Genomic DNA, 20,992 nt, shown 5'->3' on the forward strand with positions numbered 1-20,992 from the left:
AGGGAAGTATGTTACGGTCTGCTTCCTGATGTTGCATATTGTTGCGCAGCTTCTTAATAAGTCCGTGGTAACCGTGTCGTTTGGCAATGGCTTCTATACGTTTCATTTCGGATCGGAGCTCACTTTGGGAAGAGGAGTGCATATGTGCCCTCTTAATCAAGGCTTTGAAGGTGGCCACTTTGTATTGTGGAGGGTCACATGATCCTGCTGGTATGTATAAACAATCATCACTTGGTTTGCGATAAACTGCTGTCTAGACGGTGGTGCGATCAATCTTAATGCTGATGTCTAGGAAGTGAGCCTCCGTAGGGTGTGCCTGATCTATTTCTATCGTTAAGCCATATGAGTTGTTATTGATATCTTCTACTAGGTCAGACGTGTTCGGTTCTTCTTTCCACAGAATCAGAATGTCATCAATATACCTCTTATATAATAGGATGTTAGGGAGATATTTCGAGATGAATTCCGACTCCAGCCTCCTCACTACTAATTCACACAGGTCCCCTGCTAAGGGGCTGCCCATTGGGACCCCTCTTTGCTGCTCATATGTTATTCCATTGAACCAGAAGTTGTAGCAAAGCAAATGCGCCATTTCCAGGAAACACTACCTCGAAATGCGTATCAAAGAACATGTGGCTGATATTAACAATGGAAGAAACAGCACGGCTCTAGTCGTTTACTCTTCGGACCCTGACATTGAACCCATTTTCACCCAGGCAAAAGTCATTCACACCACCCACCGCACTAATCACCTCAGATGGCTAGAGGCGATCTACATGTCTTAATGCTATTAATGAAGGTAATTGCATTAACTACAAGGACGAGATAGCTCTGTAGACGGCATGGCAGGCTCTACTAGATAAAACGATAAATTAGAGCGCGACAAGCGTGGCGCGCAGGTCCATAGTGACGTCATCAGGACGGGACAACATTCTGGATCGTATTTCTTCACAACTTAGAATCAAAGCACATTCCGATAGGGGATCGTTACCTGAAGAAGAACCATTAAGGTTCGAAAACGTTTGTAACTAATTGGTTTAGAGTACACACTCACTTCGTTTAACCTTAATATCCAGTACTTCTTGATCGTCCAAACAAACGTTTTCATCCTCATCGAGGACTGCCTCAGGTTATTCGAACAAAAGAATAAATCCACTTCTTGGATATAGATGTCAAACTAAATGGAAGAGAAATTGAAACCGGTATATACTACAAACCGGGCTACATCCCATGGTTTATTCCAGCAAAATCAGCCGACCCATACACGTATAAAATTGCAGTCTTCCGGGCTTTGGTTAGAAGGGCATATACACACCCTTCCAAGATGAGAGATACTAAGAGGGAGCTACGGAGGATAGAGCGCATTGCGATAGCACATGGATACGAGAAAAGTCTAATACGAAAGCTAGCAGGAACCTATGCCAGACCAAGAAATACGCAAAATACACACGGTAATCGGTTGCAGGAACAGACCAGCCGATACGCAGTAGTCGAGTACAACCAGTGATTAAAGACCTTATACAAAGAAATCTCAACCAAAACGGGTACCAAGGTGGCATACAAAAGGTCACAAGATGTTTACAAATTGTTGCGCAACGCCAAAGACAAACTGAACCCTCTTAGAGCACCAGGGGTATACAGTATCCCAGTAAGAGATGACAGAGTTTGGCAAGAACTGGTATACATCGGCTCCACGAAAAGATCAATCCAACAAAGGGTCAAAGAACATAGGTATGATATAAGCCATCAACGGTGTACCACCGCCTTGTCAACCTATGCCACAGATCCAGAAATACACGCTGACCTGAAAAACGCCAGATTGATAAACTCAGCATTGCAAACGGATGACATCAGGGCCCTAGAAATATACAGGGCCGGACGCACTGGAAAATGCATAAACACCAAAGACGACAACACTATCGCACGCGTGGCGTTACGTGTGTGACGAATACGAAAAAGGCAACGCGTCATAGCGCGCATAGAATCAAATTATATTCGAATATTTTGAAAGTTCGTCGAGAAATTAATTCAAAAAATTGGAATCCTGCTCTAATTTATTCTTTTGTTCGAATAACCTGAGGCAGTCTTCGGTGAGGACGAAAACGTTTGTTTGGACGATCAAGAAGTACCGGATATTAAGGTTAAACGAAGTGAGTGTGTATTAAGTTAACGGGTATTTAAGTCAAGTAGATGTGGTGGTTTAGAGTGACGCACATTAGTAAAAGGCTTTTAGATACGTGAAACTACTGTTTTCCGGTGTTGATATTCTACATCTTTCGAGTTTATCTTTACTTCAATGTTTTAACATAAGTCATAGTTACCATATTTTTTTTAATATGGTAACCATGACTTATAATGTTAAATCCTTATAAACAGCCTCACATATTTTTTCAGCTGTATAACATTTTTGGCTCTATTTAGGGCCCACTTCAGACTTACAACCAAAGAAAAAATAAAAGCAGACTGAGAATGCTATGTTCCATTCCAAATTCCAAAATGTTTTAATTTAAGCAAATGTTTTTAATTAAAAATAATTAAAACATTTTGGAATTTGGAACAGAACATAGCATTCATGGCACTAAAATGGTTTTCAAAGGTTGTTGTGAGTGAATTATGACTTATAGTCATAATTCACTCACAACAACCTTTGAAAAACCAGTGATAGTTAATTGAAAACAAATGTTTTCGACCTTATAGTATGCTTGACTTATAGTCAAGCATACTTTTCCAGCTGTATAACTAAATTTCTTGTGTACTAAATTATACTCAATTTAGTACACAAGAAATGTTATACAGGTGGAAAAGTATGCTTGACTTTAAGTCATTTTAGTTAATAATTCCAGCTTCAGTACTTAGTGATATAGTAACTGTTGTGTAATTTATAATAAACTTTTACTAGGACATGTCATGACTTTGTCATATCCCAACAGAACTGAGGCAGAGCTAGAAAGGAAGAGGTACAGTACCTGCTGGCCACAGAGAAGTGATTCTTGCATTTGCTGATACAAAAAAGAGAAGATTCAAGAGCAAAGCAATATAAAAATTGGATCTCCTTTTTTGCTCTGTTCTGGTTTTGTTCATCTTTCGCACTCATCTTCCATTAGGCATGTGCAATTTTTAAAAAAATTTTTGCCCCTAAATTCCATTAGGTGTGCTCAATTGCATCAGGGCATATGGACATTGTCACTGTGACCTCATTGTATCTGAAAAACAGTCTTGGACCAACATAAGTCATATGATTTGCATGATATCACTTTGTTGCATTACTCGGACTACAACACTATCTTGAAAACAAAGTCATGGACCACCACTTATTATCATTATTAGATGCCTCATTGCAACTAATGGAAAGTGACAAAGTTTTATCAAAATTGATTAATCAAATTTCAAGAACAAATGCAATTCTGTAAGCCACACAGAAGATGCTTCATTAACACTCTGCTCCAAAAATGTTTCAATGTAGAGTCAAGCATATGGGTAACAAAATAACATCCTTCCTGTTTGTCAAACATTTTCTTATAGTTTTTCCAATTGCCAGCAGCATAAAATACCATTTACTGTTTCATTTAGATTCAACAATTCAGAATGCAGTATTCACTTCATATCCTATCATACATATAAGAATAAACTTTCAAGGATGAAGACCATGCTTTGGTTTTGAGCTTGAGTAGCCTTTGGATCTTACCATGTTTTTAATGCCATTAGTATAAAATATGAATTTATAATTGGTAAAAGTACATTATTATGTATCTTAAATGTTCTTCCAAGAAGCTCATTTTGATTGTTTTTAAAAATGCTATTTGTATCAAAAACCATTATAAAAATTGTTATATAATTAAAAAATTAGCACTTGAGCTAATTGGTGTATTATAGAAATTATGATATAGTATGAAAACAATGGTTTGAAAAATCAACATTACGTATGACCTAACTCAATAAAAACAACTAGCAAATCTATCACTAATAATAATACTTTCACAAAAAAAAAATAGCACAAATTTATTTATTCAAATGAATATAAGCTAATTTTGTAACTAACCTAAACTGCCAAATAATTTTTCATATTACACTGAAGCTAAAACAATCAATCATTGGAAATTTACATATGTAGTATACAGGAGTTGCAGTTCAAATACAACCTCATTATTTGAGTCCACTTATTTAATTAACCAAGAAGTCAAGATCCAACATTATATTCTTATGTTATCATGCACATATAGTCATAACAGCATCAGAAATTAAAAGATTAGTACCACTAATAATTCATTTTCATTGACATTAAAATCAAATTCTGTCTAAAATGAAAGATTACTTCCACTGTATTTACACATTTTATTACACAAAACTATTTCAAAGGGGGAAAAAACTGTTCTTAAGATCTGAATGAATAGTCTTATTTCAGTATGTGTCCTAATTTATTAATGAAAATTAATACATAATTTCATTTCATCTTCATTTATTGGCTGATCCAATTTTTTACACTAGTATGTTCTATTTTGCATTCTAATTTCAGTTGTGTAGTCAGACCTAAAAATCTGTTTAAGATCAAAAACATTAGTCGCTAATAAAAAAATTTTCAACTGGAGATAAAGGATTTCTGGATGTTTTTTTATTACAATTAGACCCAGTTCATTTGTATTACCATATGTTATGTTATAGAATATTTTAAAATGCAATATACTAAGGCATATACCAAAATAAACCAATAGAATAAAAGCTGTCCTTTGGTGTTAACAGATGAATGAAAAAAGTTTTAAAAAAACTATATTCCTTTTTCTGTTTTTACCTGAGAATAACAGTTATGTACTATCATAAAAGTACTTGTAATTATATATTTTTAACCCAAATATTTTATTTACTTCATCTCTTAATTTTTAATACAAAAAAATAAAAAATAGCTTTTTATTCCTATTGATGGATTATTTTTTATCTGCATTTATAATTTGCAATGAATTTAAACATACAGAATTCAAAATTTAGGTTAATATTGGTGATGGGATGATTAATCAGAATCAGAAAAATCAGGCATTTTCTGGTATTGGAATTGAGCAAATCTTGTCATGATTTCCAATTCTTCCGCATTTAATACGAAGATTAATTACTTGTTTTAGTTGAAGATAAAAAAGTTTTTTAAATTAAATATTAAGAATTAAATACAGTGGTAATTCATACTTTGAATGTAAAATTTGACAAAAATTTGCCTTAGAGTTTGAAAGATGCTTCAAAGTTCAAACCACATGCACAGTGAAAAAATGTAATGGAAGCACAAACACAATCTGTTGTGTGTCTTAGTCACCTCTTGCATTATGCTTATATGTTTTCAGTGCTTTTTTTGCTTTATATTTGGTGTATTTAGTTATACTGTATTGTGTGTTAATTCATCAATTTTTAACAATTTCTTTATGCAATTTTTCTTTGACAGCAGCTTTTGCATACCCCCTATGCTTTGTATCCTCTAGTTCAAAATTTTCTGAACAGAACTTTTTAAACCACATTTAACATGTTCAAAGATTAGGAACATCCCTAGGGTTTCTGGGCAGAAATTCCTTCCCACCCATTCTCAGGAATTTTATCGTTTTCCCCATTCCCAAATCCCGAGATAAGTTGGTTGGGAAAGTGGGAAAACTGGCTCCTAGAGCCCATTAATAATAACCACAATGGGAAATAAACATACTACTTGCAATATATCTTTTAGGCATTTTTCCTGTTTGTCACTACCTAGTTACATTGTTACAATATTACATGCCACTAGAAATACACGTGTGACATGAGAATCAGATAACACATGACCAGCTAATTTTAGCTCTTGTAAATTGAGCACGAAGATGCACTCTTAATTAACAATTCAACCAATATCTACAGAAAATCAAAAAGAAATTATTCCACATAAAGTATATTTGTTAAAAAGCAAAGATCATAATTGTCTAATCAGGCAATTAATGTTCTATGTTTCATTTTAAAAATACTTAATACTTTTTTTTAAAAAAAAAGTACAGTAGTGAACCAAAAATCGGAATCAATTGGGGACTGGGGTTGTTCAGATTAGGGATTTGTTCCGATTACCCATTATATACGAATAAATATATTAACCTGTCTGATGTTCAAATTGTTCTCTGTTGCGTGTCGCTTCGTGTTGAATTTTCGTCGATTTTAAGCCTAACGAAAATTTCTATAATAATAATCGAGGCTATCGTATTGTTAAAAATTATTTCTGCATTTTGTACAAACAAAATAAATATATTGAAGAATATAAAAACATGAAAATTATACTTTAGAAGTAAATTTAGTATCAAAAACGTTCGATTCAGCACAACACAGTCCGACTGAAAATCGTGCCGATTACCGGCGATTCCGATTACCGGGGTTCCGATTTACGAGTCTCTATTGTACTTCAAATAGTGACAAAACTATTTGAAGTATTTTTTTTTTAATTTTCAAACAAATAATATTTGCATTTAATAAAACAATTATTTGTCCTGGCAATTTTATTAAATGTATATTATATCAATACAGTAGAGCATCGATTATCTGACCCCCGATTAACTGACCACGTTCAGCAAATTCAAATGTCCACTAGTGATGTGGCGCTACAATATTTGGTTATGTCTTGGCTACTTTAATATTATTTTGTTAAATTTTTGCATGTTTTAGCTGGCAGCAGTGGCTCGACCATGAAAGGGAGGCTAGTATTTATACCAGGCCTAATACACTATACTAATAATGTATTTTTTCATACTTTTCGGTTATCTGACTTTTCAGTTATCCGACCAACCTCAGTCGGATAATCGATGCTCTACTGTATTTATTATTATTTGTGCTGTCATCAGAAGAAAGTTTCTGTAATGTTTTGTGTAGTGAAGATGATGAGAAGCCTCTAAAAAGTCGACTCCACTGTCAGACTGTTATTTTCCTGAGGTGTGAGAAACAACAAAGAAAAAAAGACTCTATACTGGATAGTCTTAAATTATTTTATTAATTTTACAATTATTGTCCTTGGCAATTTTAAATATTTGCATTTGTTTCCTATTAATGTTTAATTTAATAAATAAAATATGGTGAAACTGCCATTAACAGACACCTCTACTTAATGGACCATTTTTACAATCCACAGATCCTCCAAATAGGACATTATAATATTTACCTCTAAATAGCAGATGCTGTTGTCCATAACCTACCTTATGAAAACACAAAGTCCTGCCTTCAATATTGCAAAGGAATTAATTACATACAAAATATTTTACAACTAAAACAAGAATCAGTTCAAATAGTCTTTCAGAGGAGGAATTTTGACATAGGCATCAAATAAAGACTTGCTTAAAATAGAAATGGGGGAGGAAGGCAGGTTGTAAAAGCCTAACAATATTCATCTGTAGAAACACTAATCTGGTTAAGCTGTCAATCATGATTTATTGTCATACATATAAATGTTATTAAACTTCTGTCTTATTGTTGGAATTAAGCTTATGTTACCAAGAAACCATAAACTTTTCTGAAGTTATTCATTTATTCAACAATAACCATAGTACTATAGTAATGAAAAAGAAAGTTCTAAAGGTTAAGACACAACAGTCTTTAGTTCGTAAAAGTTCAAAGATCATGTTAGGAAGGCAACTTGCTGACCACTTTAAAGTGTAAGATGTCAAATTTATGACGTCATCTTGATCTTAACAGCTTTGTGATGGCTAAAGTAATTTTTAATAAATCATTTACTGAAAAGAACAAAAATGTTCAAAAAATTACCCTTACTTGATAACTACAAAGCAGATAAACCATTGTATAAATTTTTATTAAACTTAGATCATAAATGATGTAATAAACAAGAATACTGAAAACAGTTCTTACCCCTTGAAGTGGTTAGCAAATTGCCTTCAGAACTCAACATTCAAACTCTCATCATTAAAACCTTTCTGTTCATAATAACAGTTTCTTTTTTTTAGTTATTTCCGCTCATGTTGTTTTTCATAAATTAACAATTAATCAACGTTTATGTTTTGTTATAATTATGTTTCGTTTAATTAAAATATCCTATACAATTTGTTTGCTAATTAGAATTCAATTAAAATGTGATTTTTACAATTGAGAAGATTAAAATATACACACAGTATTTTATTTATTATATATTCTACATATACTTTTTGGTATTTTCACATTCCTAATGCAAATTTGATGTTTTTGTAATCCATCGTATTCTTCAATTTATAATGACCAGGTTAAAATACAAAATGTCAAGTAAAGAATTTAAAGTAAGATTCCAAACAAAGAATAAAATCTCATTATCTATGTTAAATTTCACAACTGTTATAACACATCTATGTTAAAATGCCTAAGTCCACAGTGTCCAACCAATAAATTCAGTTTTTATTTTATTATAACATATTTTACATAATTCCATCTACAAAAAGCTATTCACATCAAAAAGATTATACTGTGATCAAAAAATATATCTGAAATGGTTCAAAACAATGAAAGTTTCGAACTTATTCATCAAAATTTATTTTGTCTTCTTCAAAGTAATCCCCTCCCACTACTATGTACTTATATAAAGGTATATACCTCACCTTACGTCGATAATTGGTTCCAGAAGAGGCAACTTTAGTCGAATTTACTTGTCACTAGGCTAAACCAGAAATAACCATTCTCAGTTCTGTATTTTATAAATGCATTTTTAATAATATATGGTAAATAAGAATCTATTTTAAGCTTACAAACATATTACTTTTTTCTGAACTATATTAAAAACTAAAATTTATCTAAATTTACAAATACATGTACAGTACAAACATACTTGTAAATGTACATGTTTACAATTTGGCAATGTTTACAGTACATTGCAGACTCTTTATTTGTTAATGTGGTTTGCTCTAAGACATTATAAAATAAAATGATTTTGTAAGGTTAAATAACAAACACAGTTATTAAAATTATTTTGCAATAGAAAAAAACTAATTTACGTTAAATTTACCAATAACGACTGCTTAATAAGACAACACAAAATCACAATGTTTTTATATTTTGTTCTCTAGGATTTATGATGTACAGTATTAACATTTACTGTAAATGTTCATATTTTAATATGATTTTATATACTTTTATTCTTATTTATTGTATAGTAACATGATTTTGTGTGCTTCTAACGCTTTTTCTAGTGATATTACGACTTCAATATTTGTGGTGGACAGACGTAAAGTCGAATAAAATGACTTAAACTTGATTTTTATTTTTTCATATATATATATATATATATATATATATATATATATTTGACAAACGACGTATAATCGAGAACGACTTAACTCGAAACAACGTAACCCGAGGTATACCCATACTAATGTTTTTTCCAATCCTAAAAACATGCTTTAAAGTTGTTTTCATGAAACTATCAGGACAGGACTATCAGCAAATTTTGTTTTATTGCATCAATCAACTCAAAACAGTGACCATAAAATGGAAACAGGAAAGTCACACAGTACCATATCAGGTGAATATGGAGCTTGTGGAACTATACTTGTTGAATTTTTGGCCAAAAATTCATGAACAAGAACACTGAGCAGCTGGCATTACTGTGGTGCAAAATCCATGCATTTTTCTCACCACAAATTGCTTCACACAAATGACAAAATTTTCAAATATTCTTTGTTGACAGTTTGGCCAGTTGGAAGAAACTCATGATGCACAACACCACAACAATAAAAGAAAACAGATTTTTGATTGACACCATTCACTTGATTGTTAAACTGTTTTGGTGTCAAAAATACAGATCCATGTTTCATCGTAATGATGTGTTTTAAAAATGATTCATCTCTAGAAAGCATTTCCTCGGCCAATTGAACACATTGTTATTTTTAGAAAAAATTCAACTTTTTGGGGTGACTCAAGAAGTGACACACCACAAGCTCAAATGGTCTTTTAAAACTGCGACAAGATTCAACTGATACTGGAATATGTTCAATAATGTTCTTAATTGTTAAATGAGTAACAAAGTAATGAGCACCAAATCTGACTTGAGTAACATGTAGTTCATCAGTTGAAGTGAATGATCTACTAGAGCTTGATTCATCTTCGTGTTCTCTGCCTTCCTTGAACATCTTGTACCACTCAAAAACTCATTTTTGATAGACTATTGTCATCAAATGCATTTTTAAAATATCCAATGTTTTTGTAGCAGTAATACCATTGCCAACACAGTTTAATGCACATTCTTTAATCAATTATACTTGATATTTTGAAAAATCACTGGCACAAAATTTCTCACATAAAACAAACATTTATTTGCAAACATAAACAGACAATCATATATGGATTGCTGCTAGATAATAACTCTCAGGTACCTAGGCATTGTAAGTGCTCATATTCAATACATTTGCAACAAGTTTTCTTCTTCCCATTCTTACTGACAGTAGTATGTTCTACTTGTACCATTTATTAACAATAACCTTGGAATACAGATTGGTGATAAAAATGCAGCTTTTATAAATATATGGCATGAAGAAAGTGGCGGCAGCAATAAAATTGCTTCATATGTATTGAAACTTCTTGAGTGTTGTAGTTGTTACACCATTCAAAACACAACTGACTGTGTAGCATGACAACTTCTGTGGTCAAAATAAAATTATTGTAACAGATTTATCTTGTTATTACAGGTATATTCAATATAGTGAATCACAAATTTTTAGTCTCACAAGATTTATTTCTTAGCTGTTATTGCAACTTTGCTCAATGAAAAAGGTATGTAAATGTATGGTTCGAAAGATTTGGTGAAAATGATTGCAACTGGTAGTGAAGTCCACTCTTTTATTGTAATAATGATTAAAAAAAATCTTTCTGACTTTAAAAGGAAGCTGCTAGCCCTTATATAAATACATAAAAGCTCAACCTAAGATAAGCTCAATGGATAAGAATAGTCCAAGAAAATCCAAGTAAAGTGGAAATATGTAAATTAAATGAGATGAGGCAGTACAAAAACTGTCCATTATTGAAAAAAATGTTAGTTAAATGGTTTGAAAATATTATGTTTCCATTGCTTGCCATAGAAAATCATGTTTTATTGAAAAATAGTAGAATCTGAAGAAATGGTTGACTAGTTACCTGATCTTGAACACACAAGATTTCTCAACAAATTGATGACACAGAACATTATTACTGTTGTTATCTGTTGAACTTAAATAAAAAAATTTTTAAATGTTCTATATTTCTGAGTTATACTTAAACTTGAAAAAAGCACAGGGAGAAAACATTTTTCTGCATTTGTACATTGCTTTCAAGAGCAGCACATTGATATGAAGAAAATATTTCCTCCTCCTACACACCGGGGTGTATATTAGATAAATACAACACTTACTTGAGCCTGTGACCGGTGTGAAAATAAACAAAATCAAACCAACGAACGTTTTCCGAACACCTTCCGTGTCCTTCCTCAGGTTAAAACGGCTGGATTCTTTTTTATAACACCATTCCAAACTTTTAAAAAACGAATTTGAATGATGACAGTTCAATTGCATAATGTCCATTGTGCAAGCGCTGTATCCGTCGTGTTCCCCACTGTTCTGAATCGTCTTTCTCCTTCGTGTTTAGATACTTGCATTGCATTCTTTTTTAATCTTAGGGTCACATGACTCCATGTGTCATTGGACCTCAATCAAATCCTCAGGCATCCTCTTGTAATAAAGCTTGCCAAACAAGCGAAAGAGCCATCTCCTCATGTGAATTAATGCACATGAGGACATGGTGAATTAATGGGACTTTGCGGGAGCCACGCTAATAATCAAAACACTCCGGACAGACCACCTCAAATGGCTAGAAGCGATAGAGATTCATAAAGCACAAACTACGACATGCATTAATTCACGTGAGGAGATGGCTCTTTTGCTTGCTTGGCAAGCTTTATTACAGGAGGATACCTGAGGATTTGATTGAAGTCCGATGACACATGGAGTCATGTGACCCTAAGATTAAAAAAGAATGCAACACAAGAATATCTAAACATGCAGGAGAAAGACGATTCAGAACAGTAGGGAACACGACGGATAAAGCGCTTGCGCAATGGACATTATGCAATCGAACTGTCGTCGTTCAAATTCATTTTTCTAAAAGTTTGGAACGGTGTTATAAAAAAGAATCCAGCCGTTTTAACCTGAGGAAGGACATGGAAGGTGTTCGGAACACGTTCGTTGATTTGATTTTGCTTATTTTCACACTGGTCACAGGCTCAAGTAAGTGTTGAAGAAAATATTGTTACTAATCAATTATTACAAAAGTTTTACATATCATCAGGAAAATACTGGTCATCCAGTATTGAATCTCCATTGCACAATTCACTAAGAGCTACATACCAAAGTTTAAATGTTATACTTGAATAGTAATGGCAACTGTCATCAGAATTGTAAATTTCATAGTTTAGGAAATTCAAGACATGGAAAGCTTATTTTCTGACATTTTATCTTCAGCAGTGTCCATTAGGTTAATTGTGGCAAGGTATGAAACAATTTGTGATATGTCTTAAAAAAAAAAAAATATTCCACAATGAAAAACAAAATTTTCCAGATAACTGGAACATGTTCAATAATGTTATTGTTATCACAGGTTTTGCAAGTTAATATTCATTGAGATATTACAATTCATCTGAATGACTTGAATGTGATATACAGAACAAAATTTATACATATACAGAACAGTTTGTCTTTTGCCCTGCAAAAGACAAACTGTTCTGTATATGTATAAATTTTGAAAAATATTCATATCAAAATTGAATGCAGTATAGTCCTGTAAACTCAACTTAATGTGGACTGAGAAGGTAACAAATTGCTGAAAATGACAAGACTATGGCTTAGTGATGATGCTAGTTTGTCACTTATTGGAATTATATGCAAAAAATTTAGGTAACAATAATCTTCTAGAAATTGAATAACATATATAAGATGATGTGATAAAGATAAAGATGTTTCAAAAACTTTTTCATCTTTCGAAGAACTTTAGAACTTGTAAAATTGTTTAATACTTCAAAATTGCTTGAGCAACAATTAATAGACATTAACTCCAATCCTAATAAAAGTACAGTAGAGCATCGATTATTCGACTGAATTGGGGACTTGGGTTGGTCGGATAACTGAAAAAATGGATAACCGAAAAGTATGAAAAAATACATTATTGGCAGAGCCGTAACTAGGGTATGGCCAACGTGGCCCTCGCCATAGGCGCCAATTTAATAAAGGCGCCAACAAGAAGGTTTCAGAATAATATGTATTCGAAATTAATACACAAAAAAGTCTATATTTATATAGTATTTATGATCAGTAATTTCTACAAACATATAATGCAAAAATAAACCACCATTTTTATTTTTATTTAATAGCAAAAATTAAAAAGGCACCATTTTTATTCTTTACCATAGGCGTCCAAAATCCTAGTTACGGCACTGATTATTGGTATAGTATATTAGTATATCACTATTAACCTACTTCGCATTGAATTTTCATTGATGTTAAGCCTAACAAAATTTTTTTTTAAATAATGTCGCTATCGTTAAAAATTTTTTCCTTTATTTTGCACAAAATAAATACAGTATTGTACTGTATATTGAAAAATATAAAACAAAAAAATTTATATATTCTGGTTACATATTTTACATAAAGTAGGCCTAAACATTAGAAAAAGAAGTCCAAAATGTTATTTTGCTTCACAACTGACACTCGTTTTTTGCTGCTAAATCTCGCACACGTTTTAAAAACGGCAATTCGATAGCGTCGTTAAATAAAATTAAGCCTGGTTTAAATACTGGTCTCCCTTTCATGATCGAATCAGTGTTGCCAGCTAAAACACGCAAAAATTTAACAAAAATATTATTAAAGTAGCCAAGACGTAGCCAAATATTGTAGCGCCACATCACTAGCAGACATTTGAATTTGCCGACTAGAACGCGGTCGGTTAACCGACCGCGTTCTAGTCGGTCACGGTTGATCAGGGGTCGGATAATCGATGCTCTACTGTATTTATGTTCACTGCAGTCTGAAGAGTCAAATTTCTTATTGAAAGATTTTTGATGAAAAGAAAAAGCTAAAACTATTCAATCGATAGATTATGATATAAAGTTCTGTAAAAACTAAACACTAATATTTATTGAATGGATTTTTATAATGAGTGTTTATATGCTGTCAAACAAATTATCTTCTTTTAGAAACTTGCATAATTTTGTGTCATAATGAATGTAATCAATCATGGATTAAATTATTAACAGATAAAAGAACTTTCTACAGCACACTGCTATTATTGCTTTATTTCTTGAACACAGAAAAATAACACTTTAAAATGGCAAACTTGTGAATTTTGCAAAGTCTAGAATTATAGACTCACTTTTCTAAATGTAGTACGAATATGAAAATTCTCAAGACTATACTCCCAATCTTGAAGGATATCATCAACATGTATAGTCATTTAATTTAGATAGAGTTAGATAGCCTAATAAATAGGATTTAACAATTTGGAGAGCTTATCACACCAACAAGCCAACAGCTCTCCAAATTATTAAATCTTATTTATTAGGCTATCTAACTATCTAAATTAAAGTAGTGAGCTAAAAGTGTCGTTTCTTATTATGTATAGTCACAATGAATGTTATTACTGAAAACATTAAACTCAAGCTAGATTAAGCATTTTTTACTGAAATGATCATAGAGTGACTCCATGTGTGTTCTACCCTATAGAAAAACATGTCAAATTTGAAATAACGGTTGTTGCAAATTAAATAAAGCATGACAACTATTATTAAAACAAAATTTAAAGAAAAGTTTGCATTTAACATAAGTTATTTCAGCTTCAAAACTATCTACTTTTAAGATAATTGTAAATATGTATTTATATCATTTAAAATATCCCAGTAAATGAAAGAATTACAATACTTCAATGACATCTAAAGAAAAACTTTACTCATGATTAATGTAAAATAGAGCAAATTTTATTTATAATGTCAAAAAATATTCATATTACAAGAAATTCATGTATACATGTCCAAAACTTAAGAACAGATAATACAGTCGACTCTGCATAAGTCGACACCTAGATAACTCGTCACTGGTCGGTTATGTAGTGAATTTTTTGTGGTCCTGGCCGACTTACATTAGGCATTAATGTTATTAGACTTAAAAAACTCAGTTTACTTGACATCATTTAACTCGTCACCACTGGATAAATCAACATGCTTTTTCTGTTTCACACTTTTTAGACATCTGATAAGTCGACTCCCCTCCTGAAAAAATGAGTTCACACTGTACAATACGCTGTGTGGTGTGAACTCATTTTTCAGGGGGGAGTCAACTTACCAGAATTCTAAAAAGTGTGAAACAGAAAAAGTATGTTGATTTATCCAGTGGTGACGAGTTAAACGATGTCGAGTAAACCGAGCTTTTTAACATTAATAACATTATTGCCTATGTAAGTCAGCCGGGACCACAGAAAGCTGACTAATTAATCTATGGTGATGAGTTATCCGGGGTCAACTGTATTTATACATGAATAGAGAGAACTGTAGATGAATGCAGACAAATATGGCAAGACCTGTATTACTTGAAGTCTAACATGGAGTAATACACAACATGTAGTATTGTACAAATCAAGTCAATAAAAACAGGTCTTTGGTGAAAAAGATACATACAGCAGTTGGATATAGGTGGAGAATGGATGCAAAATGTTTACCAATATCCAGGTAGAGACCTTTAAGTATGGAATATGTCCACCTCAAACTGCAATGCAGTACATTATGGCAGGATCACCAACAACACTTTCTAGTTATCACTACTAGCCATTGTTTGTCGTTAAGTTTTGGACTGTGTATAATGGCCACGTTTCTTTATGCAGCGCTAGAGAAGCGCTTTACACTCTGAAACCCGTTTCTAAATGGCCAACACTGCTTGTGATGTCATTTCGCTAGACTCTTGCTGTATAAAGAAATGCAGCCAATGTAATGAGTGATTTAAGTCTAGTACAGTATGTTTTTATGCAATGTACAGTAAAACCTGTCTATGGCAACCACCCACAGTTCCTTCAAAAAGTGGTCTTTTAGATAGGCGGTTGTCCAATACAGGTGGTGCTATAATATATTTCCATACGCACTTTACGCACTTTTTAGCTATTTCTACTAAGTAAAACTTTGAGGTGAACAAAAATAAGCAAATTTTTTCAATGATATAGCTATATTGGTATTGTATTTTATTCTTATTGGATAACTCAATTTACAGGAGTAGTCAGGATTTTATAAGACAGACTTAATACCAATATTTTAAAGATTAATACAATACTTGCATTTTCTCGATTAAAATGCACACTTTCTTTTTTCCGACTTAATTAATTCAACTTGGTTCTTTTTGTTCGCTCCTCAGTTACGTGTATTACATCATCGAGATACAAGCCATCGTATCTCTCCTTCACTTCGACTTTGGTTTTCATTAGTTTAATGTTATTTTAACTTTAAAAATACTGTATTTTTTAAATATTTAATATTTTCTTAAGTACAATAAGAAAAATTATTAATTAATAATAAAACAATTTTATTATTTTTTCTCATAATACAAATTCATTACATTCCACGATGTCCAATGACAATCGCAGAATCGAAAAAAAGAGGGTTGCCTGTAAAACTGATTTTTGTGTTAATGCGTTTATTGTTTTTTGAATATTTTGTCTGCAAAAATTACTTGGATATTATTTTCTAAGAATATCGTGGAAATAAGGTAGGTTGATACATTAACTATTTATCGCACATGTACTGTAAAGGAACAAACATAAAACTTTATTTTTTATTTTTATCAAACAATGAGATCAACCGATTAATTGTATCGTGTACAATATTTTATACCCTTAAGGAAAATACTGTAAGTCTACAGTAAAATAAATTTCATTTTCCCATAGTTAAAATTTGCCACTAATTGCCATTGTGATAAACCATTTTCACTTTCTCTGATAACTTTAACATGATCTTCTAATGAAGCACTTTGTCTTCTTTTTGTTTTTCGGACAATTTTGAACAAACTGAAATGAATTTCCTTTGTTGCTAGACTAATTCATTAACACCTGCACCTAATTTCAAGGGTGGGTTTGAACAAGTGTTTAGACTAATTCATTAATTTAAGAGATGGAACATTGTTGAGATGGGTTCAAACAATAGTTTAGACCATGGAAGTGGTCGCTTATTACAGTTGTATGTTATTTCGGACCAAAAATCGATACCCACAGTTGCGTTACACAGGTGGTTGTTTAATATGGGTAACTTATACGAAGACTATGTATAAACTATTCCATGCCAGAAATTTTTGCCCATTTTGACAGGTGCCCATCAAATGCAGGTGGTTGCCTAAGCAGTTTTCACTGTATATTAATTAGAATATTTTTAACATGCTTATGTTTATATAATAATTAAATAATAATTTTAATTATTATATAAATTAAATACAAAACTATTAAATGCATTGAATTATTAACCTTAATCTTAAATTCCTGATATTAATTTGCATATTTGAATAGTTGTTATAAGCAGGGTTACCACTCCTTGGTTTTAAAACCCAGATCTGGGTTTTTCAACCTTCTCTTGGTTTCAAGGTTGTTTTTTTTCTAATTTTTGTAAAATATGGGTTTTTTTTAAAAAATATGACTTAAATAAAATAAAAGATGTCTGAGACATTTTTATTTTATTACAATAAATATAAAATGACTTAAATAATAAAAATTGGGCTAATTTTTGAATAATATTTAGCTACAAAAGCTAAAAAGTATTGGCAACACTGAAATTGACATAGTTTTAGTCTAGAGGGTTTTGCCACATGTTAAATAAGCAACAAAGAATTCTATACAAGCCAGACTTCTATCTCGCTTTGGACTTTGAATTTCATTCGATTATTCACAACAATTTTATATACTTCCAAGTTTTAAACTCATTAGTATCACTTCATTAAGTAATTTATAACAGCGTTTGCAGCTAATATTGGTCAGTTATTTTTAGAGGTAAGAAATCTAGCTCAATTCAATTTTTTTCCAAATTAACCTTTCATTTTACATATTAGGTTAAACATGAGTGATAACGAAATGCCACCTGATACACCAGCAAAAAAAAAAAAAAAAAAAAAACCTGGTATACACGAAAATTTCAAGAAAATTGACTTTGAAATCCCATGTTTAAAGACTGGCTACGATGTGACAAAACGGACAAAAACTCGAGCTTTTGTATTTGTTGTAATACAGTGCTGAAAAATGCTAACAAGTCAATGATTGAGACACATATGAAAAGACCTAAGCATAGGAAAGCTCTTGAAGCTGCCAAAGACAAAACAGTTAGAACAATTGATGCCATCTTGAAAAAAAAAAAAAAAACTCTCAGCTAATGAAGAAACTGCGAAGGCAGAATTACTGATAGCAGCATACTTTGCTGAGCATAACGTGCCTTTTAGCAATGCAGATCATCTCATAGATGTTTGCAGGAAGGCCTTTCCAGATAGCCAAATTACAAAATCTATTCAGATGAAACATACCAAGTTGTCGTATTTAATGTAGGATGGCATTGCTTATTATGAAAAACTGAAAATTAAAGACATATGCAAGAAACAAAAATTTTCTATGATAATTGATGAGAGCACCGATATTTCAGTCTCACAAACTTTGGCTATTGTTGTTCGTTTCTTTGATCATAAAAGAAACGATGTAAAAGATGTTCTTTTCAACATAGTATTGATGGAAAATGGAACAGCTCAAGGTCTGCAAAACTCTATCAAATCAATTTTTCAAGAAAGAAAGGTACAGTTACAAAATATGATTGGGTTTGCCAGTGACAACTGCGCTACAATGGTGGGTAACAAAACTGGACTTCTTACATTATTGAAGCAAGACTTTCCATCAATTTTTGCTATTGGTTGCATTTGCCATTCTTTTGCCCTTTGCAGCAGTCACGCTGTGAAAACATTTCCTTCGTATCTCGAATTATTTCTAAAAAATATTACATCGTATTTTGCTCGCAGCAGCAAAAGGCAAAATGATTTTAAAATGATTCAAGAGGTTGTCAACACAAGTCAACATAAAATACCAAAATTATCACAAACAAGATGGCTTTCTCGTGAAAATGTTATCAACATTATTTTAGAACAGTGGGATGCTTTAAAACTTTATTTTCAATCAGAGATGCAAACAAACAAAATCGATGGTGCCAGAGGTATATATGATATGCTAGTAAACAAAGGAACAAAACATACATTTGTTTTTCTACAGTATGTATTACACAAAGTGAATGTTCTAAATACTGAATTTCAATCAGAACATTTTCGCCTACATGTTTTATATTCCATGATTTCAGCAGAGTATCGTAATATTTTAAGTATGTTTATTAAGGAAGAAACTTTGCTAACTACAAATTTGTCTGAAATTGACCCAGGTGATGTAAGAAATCACCATGTGAAAAAAATATTTCTTGGTGGAAGAACAATGTCCCTGTTAGAAACTAAGCCTCTGTCAACCATTACTTCAATGCAATTTAAAGAGGACTGCTTAAAATTTCTTGTTGAACTTTGCAAGCAAATTAAGATGAGATTTTCGTTTGATCCAAATGGCATTATTGCCAAACTCCAAGTGCTAGACCCATTAGTAGCGCATGACCTAAGCCGAACACCAAGATCTCTTGCAAGTTTGATAGTTCATTTCCCAACATTAATTGCGGAAAATGAACTTGACCAGTTAGATGACGAATGGCGATCATTTCGTTTAGCAAAAGATTTGGTCATACAATATAATAATATACCAGAATATTGGTTCTTGTTGTGCAATATACAGGATGGTTTTGGTAACTATAAATTTGCCCTACTATCTCATTTTATGATGCAGCTTACAGTTCTTCCAAATTCCTCAGCCAGTGTTGAGAGAATATTTTCGCAAATTAACAACATTAAGACCAAACAAACTAACAGGTTAACTGTGGAATCATCAAAGAACAGGTTGCTTGCTAAACAAGCAATCAGTAGGAAAAACCTTAGCTGTTTGCGGTATGAACCCGAACCCGAACTAATTAGAGATGTAGTGCAAGGAGTTTGCCACCAAAGGTATAAGAAGCGACAAGAAGAGCATAAAGATTGTGCAGAACTTAATAGAAGAAGAAGAAACAGAGTAACTGTGAAATAACATTAACAAAAGTGTAAATTAGATAATAAATGGTTTTTTAAATTTGTATTATAGTGTCTGTAATTGTAGCAGTATGAATGTACTATGATAAAGTATTTATAATTATATTTTAATCACAAATTTTTCTGGGTAAATAATCTGGGTTTTTAAACTCCCCATCTGGGTTTTTTCCATCCAGACCAAAGTTTTTTCATATGTCGCGAGTGGCATCCCTGGTTATAAGAAGAATGAAGCTGACTGATTTCAAGGAAATAATAGATTGAATGACTCATTAAGACTTACATATAAGTTTTTAATTAATAGTTTATAGATTATGGAAAATGAAATTAATAGTCTACAAAATACAAATACTTAAGCTCCCTTATCTCACCAAACAAAAATAATACCAGACATTTGTGCACAAATCAATACTGCTTGGTTGAAATGGAAAGAGGTAACTAAATTCTTTGCAATAAAAAAATGCCAGTACATCTTAAGGCAAAAATTTATCCAACCAGTAGCAATGTATGGATCAGAATGCTGGCCTGTAACAAAGAAGCATGAACAGGCACATGCCATGGAAATGAGAATGCTAAGATGGATCTTATATGATCTGACCACAAAAAACAACTAGGAGTTAGACCAATTACAAACAAGATGCAAGAAGCTCAACTGTGCAGGTATGGACCAGATTATGTGCAGTGACAACTCAATGGCAAAAAATATCCTCTGTTATGACCCAGAAGGAACTAGACCCTGTGGATGCCCAAAAAAACAGTGGCGTGATCGAATCATGAAAGATATGGAAACAATACAAATTCACCAAATGATACACTAGATTGAGTAAAATGGAGGAATATATGTAAACAAG

The 20,992-nt window shown here is 32.2% G+C and overlaps 2 protein-coding genes across 2 annotated transcripts in view; one reads left to right on the forward strand and one right to left on the reverse strand.

Moving 5' to 3' along the window:
• rin (ras GTPase-activating protein-binding protein 2) overlaps positions 1-20,992 on the reverse strand; it is a 68,171-nt gene that overhangs the window by 34,892 nt on the left and 12,287 nt on the right. The window lies entirely within an intron of this gene.
• Positions 18,595-20,142, forward strand: LOC136985162 (zinc finger protein 862-like). Its single transcript, XM_067282371.1, has one exon. The coding sequence runs from the start codon at positions 18,595-18,597 to the stop codon at positions 20,140-20,142; it is 1,548 nt and encodes a 515-aa protein (XP_067138472.1).

Source organism: Centruroides vittatus, unplaced genomic scaffold, assembly GCF_030686945.1.
Source record: "Centruroides vittatus isolate TY-2023 unplaced genomic scaffold, ASM3068694v2 contig_955, whole genome shotgun sequence".
NCBI lineage: Eukaryota > Metazoa > Arthropoda > Arachnida > Scorpiones > Buthidae > Centruroides > Centruroides vittatus.

What these genes read in the sequence shown, in the direction of transcription:
- LOC136985162 (XM_067282371.1), top strand. Translation starts at nt 18,595, where the DNA reads ATGATAATTGATGAGAGCACCGATATTTCAGTCTCACAAACTTTGGCT.